The sequence below is a fragment of the Patella vulgata genome, chromosome 4 (genome assembly GCF_932274485.2).
Source record: "Patella vulgata chromosome 4, xgPatVulg1.2, whole genome shotgun sequence".
Taxonomy (NCBI): Eukaryota; Metazoa; Mollusca; class Gastropoda; family Patellidae; genus Patella; species Patella vulgata.
The window spans coordinates 24,902,555-24,919,073 of NC_065882.2; the positions used below are offsets into that span (position 1 = coordinate 24,902,555).

The following is a 16,519-nucleotide window of genomic DNA, read 5'->3' on the forward strand; positions in this document are numbered from 1 at the left end:
GTTTTTCATCCAATTGAATCCGTGCCAGAGATTATGTAGCATTGATATTTTGATTTTGTTTTCTTAATTAGCATGGATTAAAGTAGCTAAGTCTGTAACTCAATATCATCCAAAATCTTCCACATTTTTCAATTTAAATCAGCATTGGTCTTACCTGGAAAAGATGGGCTTCTGATATCCAATATATCAGACAAAATAAACATTTTACCATTGGTACGCGAATCGTGTACCATAATGCATTTCAGCGCCATTTGTAACAAGGTGTTCAAAGAATGAGGCTAGACATATTCCACAAGTCATGTCATGCCATATTCTTATTTGGAGAGCATGTGCAATATATACTATCGGTGTTGACTGGAATAACCAGACGCTAGAAACTGTCTTTCTGTTGAGACTTCTGGCGTATTTCGCCGAACATAACTGATGACAATTCACAGTAAAACAGAAACGATTGAATGTAAAACAGTTTATATAAATTCATATTACATTAATATCTGTGTTGCGACCCATTTGTGCCAATTTCTAGGCCCAAAATATTAGCGATTTAGCTCCTTTAAGTCAGGAACAGTTTGATATTTTCTGAAAAAAATAAATCACGCACAATAATGAATGCATTGAGACCCACACTAATGATAAAATTATGAATTCTCAAAAAGTAAAAAATTGCCAATCTTTATTTTCAGTTCTGTAAGTTTAACTCAGAGTTCTCCATCAAAACGAAACTATACTGGAAGTGAAAACGCTAAAGATGAGACAGAACCACAATGCATTCCCTTTACCTTTGACCTTCTGTCTCTATTACCTTGGAGTCAACAAGCAGAATTACTCTTTTCAACTTTTATTATGGAAAGTAAGTAGAAATTCTGAACAACATTTTTTATAACAAGGGATTAGCCAATGAAACCCTCTGTTACGTCGACTTAATGGTGTGCCATGCACGGAACTTTGGGTAAACCACTAGAAATGACAACGCTGATTGATTAATCAATACCTGACGTCTTAGGGTAAAAAGCTGCTCGTACGACCCCTTACGTGACCTTTCAGTACAACTGGTCAGATCTTCATGTAGTGTAGGCCATGGAAAGTATTTTAAAAATGAAACAAAATATAGATTGATTTGATGAGATACTTGAATAGTTAGGGTTTTTAAAGTCTGGTTCCAAAGTGCAGACTGGACAGGAAATTGTGTCTAGTCAGAAAGAAAAAGGTGAGGCTCTGTATACAGGTGTGTAGTAAGCATGAAAAGTTCCTTGCAGTTGGGATTAAAAGGAAAGGCAGCTATCCAGGCAAAATATTCATGTAATGTTAAACTCTTGTCCATTACTTTAATCTAATGAGTATTAATTTAGTCAATTTTCATTCAGATAATGAATATTCAAAAGATCCCATGCAGAGAAAGGCATCCAATATTGTTCTCTATAACCTCCTGATGGAAGATTTGGCTGAGTACCATGATAGACAGGTTCCCATGACCTTAGAAGATTCCCAGAAATTTTTAGACCTCTTAAAAAATAGAGAAAGAGATTTAACTCAGAATCCCCTTCCATTTAAATTTGGTGTGGACAAAAATGCCAGCTCTGATGAAATAGATTTTAATTTAATTACTGAAAATCCTGAGGGCATAGAGTCCCCATTGACACCAGATAAAGATGCTCACACAAACAGAAATGATCAACCAACTTCTGAAACCATTCAGAAAGATCCAGTTCCCAGGTGGATATGTTTTGCAAAAGCGTGGAAAGAAGGCAATCTTTCATTAACTTTTCTACCTGCCTCATTTGATGATCTTTTGTTGTTGAACCAAATTCATCTTCCAAAAGCACCACCAATCCCTGAAGAGCACCTTCCAGATATTAACATACAAGAACCAGATGATACTGAAGCAGACTTGAACTGTGGTGAAAACAAGTCCAAAGGTGGCAGCATTACTACGTCTATTGATGAAGCTGAAGATAGCCAGCACCAGCCACACAAAATACCAGTGTTACAAAGACTTGATTCTGAGGATCCTAGCTCTGTCTCATCATCCAAGGAGGAAGAAATAGCGGAATGGATCAACACCAATAGTCTCCAATGTAGGGATGGTCCCTTGCTTATACCGATATATGCCTACAGCTGTAGCCAGTGCTATATATCAGATTCCCTGATACAAAAAATGGATTATCATCTGCCTGAAGATAAGTTTGAAGATCTATCGTTCGAAGTTGATGAATTATCAGAGAAGTATGGAAAGTGTCCTATCATCCCTCGTACTCATCTCACATCAATGATGGAATCGGATGATAGCCAGAAGGAAGATGATTCACACTATTCTAAAAGAGGTTTAATGACTCTAGACTCAAGATCCAAAGATCACAGAAAAGCAGCAGTACATGAATTTAAACATTTAAGACGAAATATCTCCAGAATTTTCTTCAGCTGTTTTGTAAAAGGTAAACCTTTTGTTAAAGATGCGCTATGTAAGATTGCGATTAAGAGCACGCCATTGTTGCTATAATACTTCAAAAATAGATAATGAAAAATTAATACATTGAAATTTTCATTCAAATTACTTTATTCTGAGTAAAGTTACAAGTGTTTGAAGTTTTGACAAGATGTAGCATACATTGTTTATTATCGTAGCAAATAACACACTATTTATGGATAACAATTACTATGGTTTATTACACTGCGACATTTCAACAAGATTTCTCAAGTCGTTATCAAGCATATAACACAAATATCATTTTTTTAAATTATCAACTGAATATATATTTTCTTAATTATTGTTTTTTGAACCTTTTAAAGATGCCTTCCCACATACAAATTGTGTGATTTGCTGATATATTTGGACTAAAAACATATTCAAACTAATTTAGCTATCAAACATTTGCTTCAAATCACTCTTTAAACATTTTAATTGGAGAAATAAACTACCTCATGCAGTAGAAATGTATTTTCAGCAGACTTGTTTGTCATGTAACTTGATTGAAGGAGGGCCTATTTACAGGTTACTTGTTGTCCATTTAACATGTATATCGAAGCCTAAGTAAATTCTTTGATAATCTTCTGCCAACCTTTTTTTTCTTGCTGTTTAGTTGAAGAGTCTGTTGTACTTTTTTCTTGTTTTGTTTTATTTTGTTTTTCTTTACACTGATGGGAGTTTGCAATATAGGGGTGGGATTATATATACTTTGTTGTTATCTGTTTACCCGTATATTTAATTAACAATGCATACTATTTATATCTATATATATTTTGGGGGGCTACAACAATCTCTATGCTTCACCTGTAATAAAGTTCAAGTCAATACTATCATTTCCAAACCAATTGTAATTATTTTAGGAGTGTTCCGAAGTTTACAACAGCATCTATCTATACATCAGTGTGATTTGGATAATGCTATCAATAATATATGTGAAGAGTCACTACCACTAGAATCAGAAATTACAACATTTCTTCATTCATCATGTGGACATCTACAACATCTAGTAAATCGTGCTAGAAAACAAGATGCTGCAAGTAAAGATGAATCCAGTGCACCACGTCGCCTGTCAGTTAGATTTGAAGGTCTACCCATTGAAGATAATGAAAGGTTAGATAGAAATTCTGGTTTAAGGGTGAAAGGCAAAGAACTCTAAGGAGTTCATCCTACCCTTCAATTGTGTCTTATTTAAAGAGATAGGCATCTAATTTTGATTTGGGAGATTGAAATAGAATCTGACGGTCTTATTTACTTTTAAAGATGTGAGATACATTTTTTAAAACTGAAATATATTACAAGCTTGTTCTACAATCCCTAATTTCAATTACGCTAATTTAGCTGTTGGTAACTAGATATTAATTTTAATTTATGAATGATGAATACTAATCTGTGATGCTTGAATCTTGAGATTAGATGATTCAGTGATAGTTGATATTTGATCTGTTTTAATAGTGAATCTGATACAATGGATAGAACACCAGTCATTCTACAGTTTCCTAAAACTACTATTAGTCTGTCTAATCTAGTGGCATTGGACAAACCATGTGAGCACTCTTCAGGATTAAGCAACTTGCTATCTGAGAAATTCTTAGAGATTACCAAGAAATGGTTCCGTCCAGTTCCATCAAATCCTGATTATTATTATTATTTTCCTGAAGAAATAAATTTAGCAGTGGTGAGTATTATAAATCTATGATAATAATAATAATAATGATATTATGTATTTTATAATTTTGCTTTCGCTTCAGTGCACTCAGATAGCTAGATTTGTTTGGGTTGATTTCTAAAAAGACGGGAGGTCACGGTGGCTAAGTGGGTAAGACACTGGCTCACTAGCCTGGAGTCCGGGTGTTCAATCCCTGCATTGGCCGAGAAAGATCACCCAGATTTTCCGGCGTGGTTCCCCTTGTCAGTGATGCAGGACGGAGGGCCTGACAAGGACAGGTGTCTAGTCATTCGGATGATACGGAAAACCGAGGTTCCGTGTACACATTGGCATGCATGTAAAAGATCCCTTGACAGTTGGAATTTGATATAAGAGTAGGCCGTAGTGCTGCTGTCCGGGCAAAATTTCCCTCATAGCACACTGTATTGCGTATGCCTGTCTTCATTAGCCCAGTTCGGAGCACGTTAAACCACATTTCATTTCATTTCTAAAAAGACGAGAACATTCTTCCACTTGAATCCAATCCAATGCCTATATCTGACAGATGTTGTTACAAATAAACAGTTACATGTACAGTTATTTCTTATCTTCTAATTCTTCATATGTGAATGACCTAATACGTTTGTGAGATTTCTTAAAGGGAGGCGCATGAAATTCAAGTGATTTAAATTCTTAAATGGAAATAAATAAAACTGAAGGAGTTACCTCCCACTGTACACTCACACAACATCTTTGTAATAGTTAATTAAGTCGTTATTTGAAAATCAAATCAGAGACATCCAAATGACATACCTACCTCAGACTTTACTGCTTGACAACTTTTCCATTGTTTAAAAAGAAACAGTTACATGTCACATAAAAATAAGTGTTGTCAGATAGGTTATGTAGACAAATTTTGTTTACCAAATGGTTCTCATTCTATTACAGGCCGAAGAAGAAAATCTAAGTGAATGTTCAGATGCAAGTATTGATGAAATTGGTAAGAGACATGGAAGCCACAGTTCTGCTATTAATTTATGGTTGTAGTCAAGTGTATGAACTCTCAACCAGGGCCCTACTTAAATCTCCTTAAAATCGTCTTAAACTAAAATTTCATCCAAAATTTCACAAAATGATTTTAAGCATTTTGGATAAAATCCACTAAAATAACATTTTAAGTTAAAATTAAAATAGTGGCGGTTCACAAAACTATTTTAGGGACAATTTTAACTAAAATCAGTTTTAACTTAGGACGGCCATCTCCCTCTTCCAACTTAAGATCACAACATTAACAAACATTGATTATAGCTACGTTGTGAGATCTATTGCGACAGATATATTTGGAATAATGTTAATATTGCCAATGTCCCGGGTCACATATTTTTACCATACCATCATTCACAAAAATAGTTCTCATTCAATTTCTTTTCATAGCATGGGAAATACAGCTATGTTTTACCCATTTATTTTATTGTAAGGCCATTTAAGCAGTTAGATGCTGCCCAAAATTGGAACCCCAAGAAAAAAAACACTCAAAACCCTAGTAAACAAAACCCTTAGTAACTGTTTTATATATTGCCATATGATTCATGTATAAATTATACTATTTTAAAATAATTAACAGACAAAAAAAAGCAACAACAACAAAGAAAAAAAAAACCACTAAAAGAAAATCTGAACTCATTTCATATCTAATGTCATGGAATAAAAAGAACTCTTATCTATAAAAAAAATATCTTTGTTTAAAATGGCCAATTACTTGGTATTAGAAAGAGGCCTAATCCTTAAAGGCCTATAATACTAGACATGAAATATGCAAAGTATTTACTCATATGGTTTTGGGGGTTATGATGATTTGTAAAAAGATAAATCAATAATTTCAGATATGTTTATTGAAAAATGTTATAGGCCTATTTGAAATTAAAATTTAATATATTACAAACTACTGTTAATTTTGTTTCTATTGTTTATTTATATTCTCAGAACAAGAAGGGGAAGAAGAAGAGGATTTCTTTGGAGATTTTGTTGATGTAACTGTGACTAGAATAGATGATGATGGTCATTCTATGTCTTTAGAGAGTTCAATTGGAGCTTCAGATGCAGATTTAGAATTAGCTCAGTTGGATGATGTACCTCTCTTTATACATTTTACGTGTACCTTAAAGAATAGATTAGAACAATATAATGTGTCTGCTAGAAGTCTACCACATTGTATTGGTAGGTACATTTTTATATGCCCACATTTTCATGTGGATGTATTATGTCGTCGCTCCTGTCCGTCTGTCCACAATTTGTTTGTGGACACTCTACAGGTCACAATTTTTATCCGATTTTGACTTAACTTGAAATATAGGTCCCAAAGAGCTAGGTTCCTTTCGATATTGGCATGTATCGGACCATAACTTCATGGATTATGGCCCCCAATTATTCAAAAAATCACGTTTTTAGCTTGTGGACACTATAGAGATCACAATTTTCAAATGCATGTTTATAACCCAAAGATCTTGGTTCCTTTCAATATTTGTGCATATGGGATTGTAACATCCTGAATTATGTTGGTCGAGTTTGAATTTCATGAAAATCGGATTGTAATTTCCGGAATTATGGCCCTTGATTGTATGTAAAATCGATAATATTTGGGACCTTAAATTGACAAAAATGGGTCGCAACGCATATAATAATGTAATATGAATATAAACTGATTTACATTCAATCGTTTCTGTTTTTACTGTAATTTCTGATCAGTTATGTTTGGCAAAATATGCCAGAAGTCTCATGTGAATGGCAATCTTTAGCGTCTTGTTTTTCCAGTTTACACCGATGGTATTTATTGCGCATGCTCTCCAGATAAGAATATAGCGTCACCATTTGACATGACTTGTGGAATATGTCTAGCCCTGTTCTTTGAGTCCCTTGTTCCAAATGGCGCTGAATCGCATTATGGTACACGATTCGTGTACCAATGTTAAAATGTTTATTTTGTCTTGAATATTGGATATCAGAAGGCCATCTTTTCCCTGTAAGGTCACAAGACCAATGTTGATTTGAATTGACAAATAATTCGTGTTTTCAATGTCCAAGATTTTTGAGGATATTGAGTTAGAGACTTAGCTACTTAAAGTGATACTTAAAAATTATTTGCTTTGAAACAGGTCAAATATTGAGACCTATTGAAGAAGAAATTAAAGATTTTGATCTCAGTAATCTCAAGTTCACCTTTGACATTAATTGTCTGACATTACCAAGTGACAGTGAGCTAATTCATAACAAATCGTTAATAAGGATGTTATCTAATAACTCACCAGAACCATCTACACCTGCAGATAGACTAGACACAGTAGATGCTGATATGTCTGTAGTATCATCAGATCAAGGGTAAGTTCTTAAGATAACCTAATAAATTGAATTACAAAACACAACTTCAAATGCTGATAATCTACCAATACTGTGATTTATACAGTAATCAAATATGCCTTCCCTCATACAAACTGTATGATTTAATGATGTATTTGGACTAAAAATATATTAAAACTAATTTATCTATTAAAAGTTTGCTTAAAATCTCTCTCAAATCATTTTAGATCACAAGGAACTACCCCAAGCTGTAAAAACCTATTTGAAGCAGTCTTGTTTGTCAAAAACCTGAATTGATGGTGGGTCCAATCAGACTGTATTTGTCTTTACTCACTGTCAATTTACCATAGATATTTAAGCCGTTGAATGACAGAGTCTTCTGTAGGTTTAAGTCTCTTACTGTTCTTACAGCCGCTAGCAATTCCATCAATCTCATGGGCATTTTTCAGAGAATCCAGTATTTTTCTAGTAAGATTTGGTGTTTGTACTTTCCATATACCAAATTTGCCATACTCGCCATACTTTTAGTGGAAATAACTACCCTTAGAATACTTTCCTGGAAATGTATCTTTAATCTGGAAAAGTCATCTTATTAGTGCTAATTATTTGTTAGCCAAAGCAACAGATTGTCAGGTCAGATTATATATTTATTTTAATTGACAGATTGAAGGAAGCTTTTGGTGATCCTATTTCTCATTTACAAAAAATTCAATATAAGGCCATGATGGCATTTAAGCAGGAGGTAAATATTTTTATTATTTGGATATCTTGTGAGCTCTCCAATCTGATTAAAATACCGATCTATATTTTGTTTTGTTTTTTTATACTTTCAATGGCCTTCCGGCCAGACTACATGAAGATCTGACCAGCTATACTGGAAGGTCACGTCAAGGGCTGTATGAGCGGCTTTTGACCCTATGACTTCAGACATTGATTAATCAATCAGCATTGATATTTCTAGTGGTTTACCCACAGTTCTGTGCATCAAACGCCAAGAACTCGCTGTAACAGACCGCTTCATTGGCTAATCCCTCACTCCAACCAGAACGCCGGTAATATAACAGCTCTTCCAAGTAAAACGAAATTTTAAACTATAAAAAATAAAACGAAATAGGATCTGTGTTTTAATCAGATTGTGAGCTCTATTACATGATAAAACAAAGAAGTTTGAGATGCTTCAATAAGTTACTTGCCTTTTTCTCCAATTGCTAATCGAGCATTAAGAGACATTGGACTCTCAACTAGAATTTTGCCAGTTCAAATCCTGGCATGTGACGAGAAAAGATGAAGAAGAGACATTGCACACGAGACCATAGCAAAAATAACTGTGTATTAGTCTTCAAATAAAAGCAGTGTTCACTTCCTATTCTGTCCTATCACATTGTTAATGTGACATACTCAATGATATAAAAATAGTATATATACTAGCAACAAAATAACCTACATGCCTTTCTCTTATTTAATTTCATTGATACTTAAGAGCGAGAGAGAGAAATGGGGTTTAACATCCACTCGACACAAACTAGGTCATTTCGGGACTAACATATGTTTTAATTTTATTTCAATAATTTGTTTGCGTGTAGGGGTTTTTAGCAGTGGGAGGAAACCGGAGGACCCCGAGAAAACCCACTAGGTTGGACAGGCGACCCTACTCCTTGTCACGTACAACCGGGGAATCGAAACCCCGCCAGTTGACTCAATGACAGACCGTATGATACAGCGCGCGCGTCCTAACCATTCGGCCATCCACCCCCCATGATACTTGTGAGATAAGCATGAATACACAGATATTGTAAGAGTCAGAGTATATTAGAGTATATTGATTTAATTGGTCGGGCATTACACAAGATTTCACATTGAATCAATCAATCTTGATTTCAAAATGAACTGTGCTGAATCTGCAATTATGGGACAGTAACTTCCAAATCTTATCTTGCTGGACTACATTTTGGTTTATTTTGTTTATTTTAGATTGAATGGTTATTAAATGATGAGATAGTATCAGCTTTACGTCATCTATCACCAATAAATTCTGATGCTCTAGAGTTTGTTACAGAGCATATTAAAAAATATAAAGCAGAAAATAAACCTGGTTGTGATCACCATGTTGTTAGTCTCAAGTTTGTGTTTGGAGCTAATCAAAGTTTGGTAAGATTTACAGAGGTAAGCTTATGCTTTTGATATATAATGTTAAAAATAAACACTGCAATATCGTTGTCAGCCAGCAGTTATAATTAAGTATGTATGTGCATGATACAAGGTGATGAAAATCGAAGCAAGATAGCAAATCAGCTAACTCTTTTGAGTGTACCTGGTAAAGTTTAGTTAAATCACCTCAGAAATAGGTGAATTCAGCTATCTTATTTGCATACAGTTTGCAGTCAACAGTCAAATAAACGGCTGTTCTTAAGCTAGCTTATTTATGTCAGTCGAATCAGGTTATACGACAAGGGGTAAGGCATTCTGAAAATATTTTTGTTATCTTTGCAGGAATTTGAAAGACTTAATTTACCCAATTATAGTTTAACTAAAGAAGGAGATTATTATTTTGTTATTTTAAATCGTAATCAATCCATTAATATTCTACAAGCTGAAGAAATAGCCCATGCACTGGTTAACCTCTCTCGAACAAACATGAAAGCAGAGAAACCAGCTGTCCCAGAACTTCCAAAGATCTTTCCCAAATTAGAAGAACGTAGCAATAGTTTACCAACATTATTTCCCATGAACGATTCTTCTGAGTTACCTTCCTTTGATGTGAACAAAGTTAATAGGGATGATAATGATTGTGATGATGATGATGATGAAATAGATGATTATGATGATGATAGTCTGCGCCCGAGAAGTAGATCTGATGCAAAATATTTACGGCGATCAGTTTCTGGTTTAAGTGAAGAAGGGACATCTCTTACTCAGACTTTGAGTGAAATACAACATGCACTGCCGCTTTTTACTTCAACAACAAAGGCTGCTCCTCAACCCCATGGTATGTGTTGCACAGAGGTATTTTTATAATAAATTCCTTTCTTGGAAGAAAGGAAATTGAAATTTTCACACTAGACTTATAATCATTATATTATGACTTACAGGGTTGAAATTTGCATACTTTTCTAGACAACTGGTAAAGTAACAAATCTAGGCTTTAAGGTCTACAACAAACAGATTGAACACACTGAAGATAATATAGTGTCTCAACTTGACTGTCGGCTTGTTTTCTATTTAATCCTCTTAACTTATCTTTTTAGGTATATTGAAAAAATCATCAAGTTTTGCAAGTTTTGAAACAGGTACTGTTAATGCTACTGACATTTTACCAACAATTCAACAATCTCATTTTAAATCTTCAACATGTCCACCTGTCACAGATAAAATAAGAAGTCGCCATTTTTCTGCTCCATCTGGTCCAGGAACTCCACAAAGTAGATCATCTACTCTGCCGATTTCTTCCAGAGGAAGCTGTAATGAAGATGGTGAGTTCTAGTGGAGGAGTCTTTTATCATTACCTAAAATTATGTTAGTTAAACAAATTTGTTTTTATGTGACACAATAATTCACCTAGTGTGGTGCCAAATCTGCTAACTGTAGTGTTAATACGATAGGAGTGTTATCAGTAAAACAATACCAGATTACAAATACTGATACCAATAATTTCTGTGAAAAATTATTCTCTATAGGAATATCTGTTCAATTTCATTCAGTATTTACAATTGAAATACCATCGATCTATGCTGATCGCTATGTAAGAAGCCTACCGATTGAATTCAAGCCAGGTTATTATCTAGTGTTTGTATTTTGATAAGTTTTCTTAATTAAATGTTAATTCTTTTTATGAATTGTCAGATGTCCTCACACAGTCTCAGATAACAACTTTTCATCTTCGAAGGAATTATCTGTTATCACTCGTTACTTCAGTCAGTTATGTATAAGGATAACTTGTGTTTTCCATTTTTTTCGACACTGCCCGTTTCTTCAAATCTTCATTACGTATCGACCAAAGCAATGATCTCTGTGTTAAAATTATATTTGAAATGTGTTTATCCAGTTCTATCACATATTTGATAATGGCTGACACCAATATTGTCCTTTAAACGATCAATCTGAGATTACCATGGATTAAGCTGTGAGAAATTTTATATCTTAACAAAAAATGCAAATGACACATCGTTGCATTAATAGTTTTATACATGTATACGTGCTACTGTTGTATGACATTTTTAAATGATTGCCAACAGAATAGTATTTACCAGCATTTTACTTTAAATGTCATATCTTACCATGTGTTCACAGTAGGCAATGTTACATATCGTAAATTTACTTTCAAATCTTGTTATTAAATTAGTCTGTATTCAGTGAGTACTAGTTCAACAGTTTAATATCATCTTACTAATTAGTAAATGATTTCATATCCATGCGTATAACATAACTTTGACACAAAGTGCTATTTTCGGTGATTAGTAAAGACCGTTTTTGGCAATATTTCAGGAAGTCATAATTTTTTATGAAATCATTTAAAGTTTGGATATGGTGTGTAGAATGTGCCTATCTATAATATATCTTTCCTTGTCAGTCACTTTTTGCAGTACGTTGGACAATACTAACAGAATAAACACCTATGTTGGTTTTTGTCAGTTATTAGTATAAAGTTATAGTGTTATGAAATGAAATGGGTTTATTGTCTTGTCAACACAATACTTTGGTCTTTTTAATACCAACATATGTGAATTTTTATATTGTCTTTTTTATATGGTCACATTTCAGTGTTAGGCATATTATGTTGTCACATTGTCTGATGGTCAGTCTGTCAACAATTGAATGCAATAGAGACTACAGTTTTTGATGGATTCTTTTCAAATCTGGTAGTATCTTTTGTACCAGAGTTATGTCCCCTTTTCCAAAAATTTGTGAATGTGATAGACGCTGTAGTTATTAATAATGTTTTTCGTTAATATTGCCAATTAACTGCCAATCAGTTTAATAAATTGTTTTGAAATGTGAATGCAGAGAATTAGAAATTGTATATTTACTCCTTTCATCAGAAATTCAAAAACTATGAAAAGTTTTTATTTTGACAAGGAGTAGGGTTGCCTGTCCAACCTTGTGGGTTTTATCCAAGTCTTCCGGTTTCCTACCACTGCTAAAGACCGCTATGCGGAAGCGAATTATTGAAATAAAATTTAACCATGTGTTAGTCTCGAAATGACCTAGTTTGTGTCAAGTGGACATTAAACCCCTCTCTCTCTCTCTCTCTCTCTCTCTCTCTGTAAGAAAGCATGTTAATTATGAATAGTATGGTAATTCAGGTTATGAAGGTGATTCAAATTCAAGTGATGGAGAGTTAGACGATACTCATTCTGTTAGTGATGGGGGTCAAAGTCATCCACAACTGCCTAACTTCTGGCTTATACTACAAATACATCAAGATAAAGCTGAAATATTCTTTCATGCTAGAGATACACCGAGCAGGTTAGATTACATATATATTATTTAAGTGGTGTATTAACATAATATTTAACACAATAAAGAATTTCTAAAAATAGATCTGGTTAGTAATAGTAACTGCAAGGGTACTGTACCACATAATTACACAAGAGAAACCTACGTACAGACAGGGCACAATATACACAAGACCGCTCAAACAACAAATGAATGGATCAAGTGAATGGATCCAGGGGCTAGCATTAAACATCTGCTGCACTGTACAGTCCTGGCTTTGTAGTTCTTCCCTCAAAATGAAAAGCAAACTAACAATAAGGGAATCAACCCAAGAAAAATGGAGGAATGTTTCCTAAGGTTTTGTAGAAAATGATCCAGGTTTGATAATCAAGGATTTTGTGTGCACTGTATTGTCTATGATTGTTAATTACATGTATTAATTACAGTAAGGAAAAGAATAATTCCATATTGTTTGTTTTTGTATCTGACATCTCAATCGATTTCTTACCTTAAAGCATAATATCTGTTCAAAAATTACTCAAATCGATCAATTGTAATAGAAATTATATCCATCTAATTTTTCCATTACTATCTGTTGATTTCGTGCTGCGATCTTTTCTCTGTAAAATCATAATTTAACAAAACGATAATTCAATTCTGTCCCACAAAATTGAGAACACAATGTCATTTAATGTTTTAATCATCTACATTTTATACTATATAAGACCATCCCTTATTTTTGTTAAATTCAAATACCGTAGATTATTAATGACAAACCGGCATATTGAGTCTTTATTATATTTTAACTATTATACATTTGATAAGATTTATTGATGTTATTTTTCTAGTGAAAATAATGAAGAAGAATTAAGAGAAAGAAATGACAGAAGAGCTTTACAGTTTCATGTTAAACAAGATATACAGTGTATTTGTAAAAAAGTTAATCAGGTACCCTCTACGATTTATAGTTATGTTACCAGTATGTCAAAATAGTCAGAGATAATGTTATAGATGAAATGAAATGAAATGGGGTTTAACGTCCTACTGTTCTGCTCCTAAACTGGGCTAATGAAAACGGGCATATGCCATACAGTGTGCTATGAGGGAAATTTTGCCCGGGTAGCGGCGCTACGGCCTACTCTTATATCGAATTCCAACTGCCAAGGGATCTTTTACGTGCACGCCAATATGTACACGGGACCTCGGTTTTTCGTCCCATCCGAACGACTAGACAGCTGTCCTTGTCAGGCCCTCCGTCCTGCATCACTGACAAGGGGAAACCACGCCGAAAAATCTGGATGAACTTTCTCGGCCAATGCAGGGATCAAACAACCGATAATGTTATAATTTAGTCAATATTTTTTTGATTTGTAATTAAGGAATTTATTTTCACCTCAGATAAATTTCAAAATTGAAATCCTCTAGAAATTATTGTGTTTGTTTATTTTCAGAGATTATTATTAAAGGAATTAAATGACACAAGAATATGTAATTCATTGTTAGTAGACGAAGCAGAAGAAGATCGTCTGTGGGCAGATAAGAGAACAACATCTGGTAGATCTATGGTAGAAAGTACAGGTACTGTTCATTTCCTTTAATATTTTAAACAAAACTGTTGCAAGAGGGAAGTTTTAACTATAGTTTTTATTTTGTCATTTACTTATATGATGACCAATTCTCATGTTAAATATAACCTTTACTGTTCCTGTGCGCTAACTGAATACACTTTGATATAGAAGCAGTAACAAATTATGGACTTGGATCTTCAGTATCCATCTACTTCTGAATTTTCTATCAAATTATTTAAAGAATGGAGTATAACTAGCTAATGTAAGAGTTACATCCATGAATGCAGTCTCATTATTTCATATGCATTATTTATTATCATAAAACACAAACTTATTTTCTGTTTAACCCTTGTGTGGATATTTCGAATCCCACAACCATATCCTTAATGTGTGTGGGAAACTGGTTCATAAATGTCTAGCAAGAATTTTATACATTGTCAGCGACTTAACGTTGAGTATAATGCTAAAAATAGAATGAAAGTGAGGCAGTGGCAACACTCACCATTTGACAAGAAACTAAAAGTATTACGTTATCGGAAACAGGGGTCTTGTGGACCCCCCTCCCCTTTCCTTTAAACATTTTGCTGGTTACAAGTGCCTAATCTGTTTTGCGCTCGGTGCTGGCTTTGTATTTGGAATCTCTCTTACTAATGATATTGTATTGATCATTCTAGTAATCAAGATTATTAAACAAATCTAGGTACTCTACCAACCTCGTCAAAAGACGATTCTACTTGGAAATGACAATTAAGTTATTTGAAGATTTTTGTGGTTTAAAAAATACCTTCTAATTCATATCTTTACTATTAATACCTCAGATACTTTTTTTTAAATTGATTGATCATTATTCAATCTTTATATGAAGCTCTAGTTTGATCATATTTGAATGAATTATGCATCCAAAAACCTATTTATGTCTGGAGTCTTAGATTACCCCTTGTTGCCGAAAGATTTTTGTGCAATGTGTCCACACAAGGGTTAAATGATTATATGATATATTTATCTAGCATCTGAATGTGATGATGATGAAAGTGAAGATGGAAGAGGCAGACGTTATTTAGCAGCCAGATTAGAGTTGATGCCAGGACATTTTGCCTGTGACTGTACATGGAAGACTATGTTTATTCTACATACTCGATTAAAAGAAGGAACTAAAAGAGGGGGAGGTGCATCAAGAGGTAAATTTACAATACTGTTCTGTTGAAATATATCTCTCTTGTCTAGGGGCCTGGTACACAAGAACAGTACTTCAATAGAGCTGTTTAGTTTAATTTTTATAACCCCACATGGAAATGTGGTTGTATGTCATCGCCCCCATAGGATCTGTATGAAATTTGTATGCATCATTTAAATTAGTAAAACGAAGAAGCCTAACGAATTTTAGCAATTTCCGTTAATTACTTCTAGAGTTATGGCCCTTGTTTTACTTTGTTGGTCCTTGTGAACCATAAAGCTTGTCGAATTTCAACAATTTCTGGAACTTACTTTGAGCCTCTTGTTTCAGTTTGTAGACATTTGTGAATGCTTAAATGACAAAAATTGGTATAAATTGGTATCAGTGTCTTGTGTCTTTGGTATGCCTCCCCCACTCTCCCCATTACCCACAAAATAATAAGCTTGAGGGTATGTTTCGTTACCTGGCAACCTACTTTTCACTTGGATGCACACTACATGCTTCTTGAAATGGGATACCATTCTAGATTTAAACAGGACTTTCCTCGGGCCATAGCTGAAGGGTATTTGTTGTCTTCAGTTCACCATTGTCCTTTCGATTAACTTTGATAATCTGTAATTATGTTATCTTTTTTTTAAAGGTTTATTGGCTCTAAGAAGTGTTCTCAGCAAGTTATCTGTTAATAATAGAAAAAACATGTTTGTTATAAAAGAAACACAGACTGAAAATGTCTCGTATCTCAGGTACATTTTACTCATGATATGTTGATCTGAAAACCTACGATTAGGTTAAATACCATTTTGGTCTTTTTGTTCTTAGATAGAAATTTATATTACTCAGACTATAGTTAATGACTTACGTTTAAAAAAAAAAAAGATGGC

At 33.9% G+C, this 16,519-nt stretch overlaps 1 protein-coding gene across 1 annotated transcript in view; it reads left to right on the forward strand.

The window, feature by feature from the left end:
- The window catches only part of LOC126817487 (KICSTOR complex protein SZT2), a 119,426-nt gene that overhangs the window by 47,454 nt on the left and 55,453 nt on the right, over positions 1-16,519 (forward strand). Inside the window, exons 21-36 of the mRNA XM_050544501.2 lie at positions 684-850; positions 1,365-2,432; positions 3,325-3,574; positions 3,917-4,139; positions 5,058-5,109; positions 6,093-6,326; positions 7,262-7,484; positions 8,127-8,205; positions 9,435-9,626; positions 9,954-10,449; positions 10,709-10,933; positions 12,764-12,926; positions 13,745-13,844; positions 14,348-14,474; positions 15,472-15,642; positions 16,279-16,381. Of these exons, the coding sequence (XP_050400458.2) occupies positions 684-850; positions 1,365-2,432; positions 3,325-3,574; positions 3,917-4,139; positions 5,058-5,109; positions 6,093-6,326; positions 7,262-7,484; positions 8,127-8,205; positions 9,435-9,626; positions 9,954-10,449; positions 10,709-10,933; positions 12,764-12,926; positions 13,745-13,844; positions 14,348-14,474; positions 15,472-15,642; positions 16,279-16,381 (3,873 nt within the window). The remainder of the gene's footprint in view (positions 1-683; positions 851-1,364; positions 2,433-3,324; positions 3,575-3,916; positions 4,140-5,057; positions 5,110-6,092; positions 6,327-7,261; positions 7,485-8,126; positions 8,206-9,434; positions 9,627-9,953; positions 10,450-10,708; positions 10,934-12,763; positions 12,927-13,744; positions 13,845-14,347; positions 14,475-15,471; positions 15,643-16,278; positions 16,382-16,519) is intronic.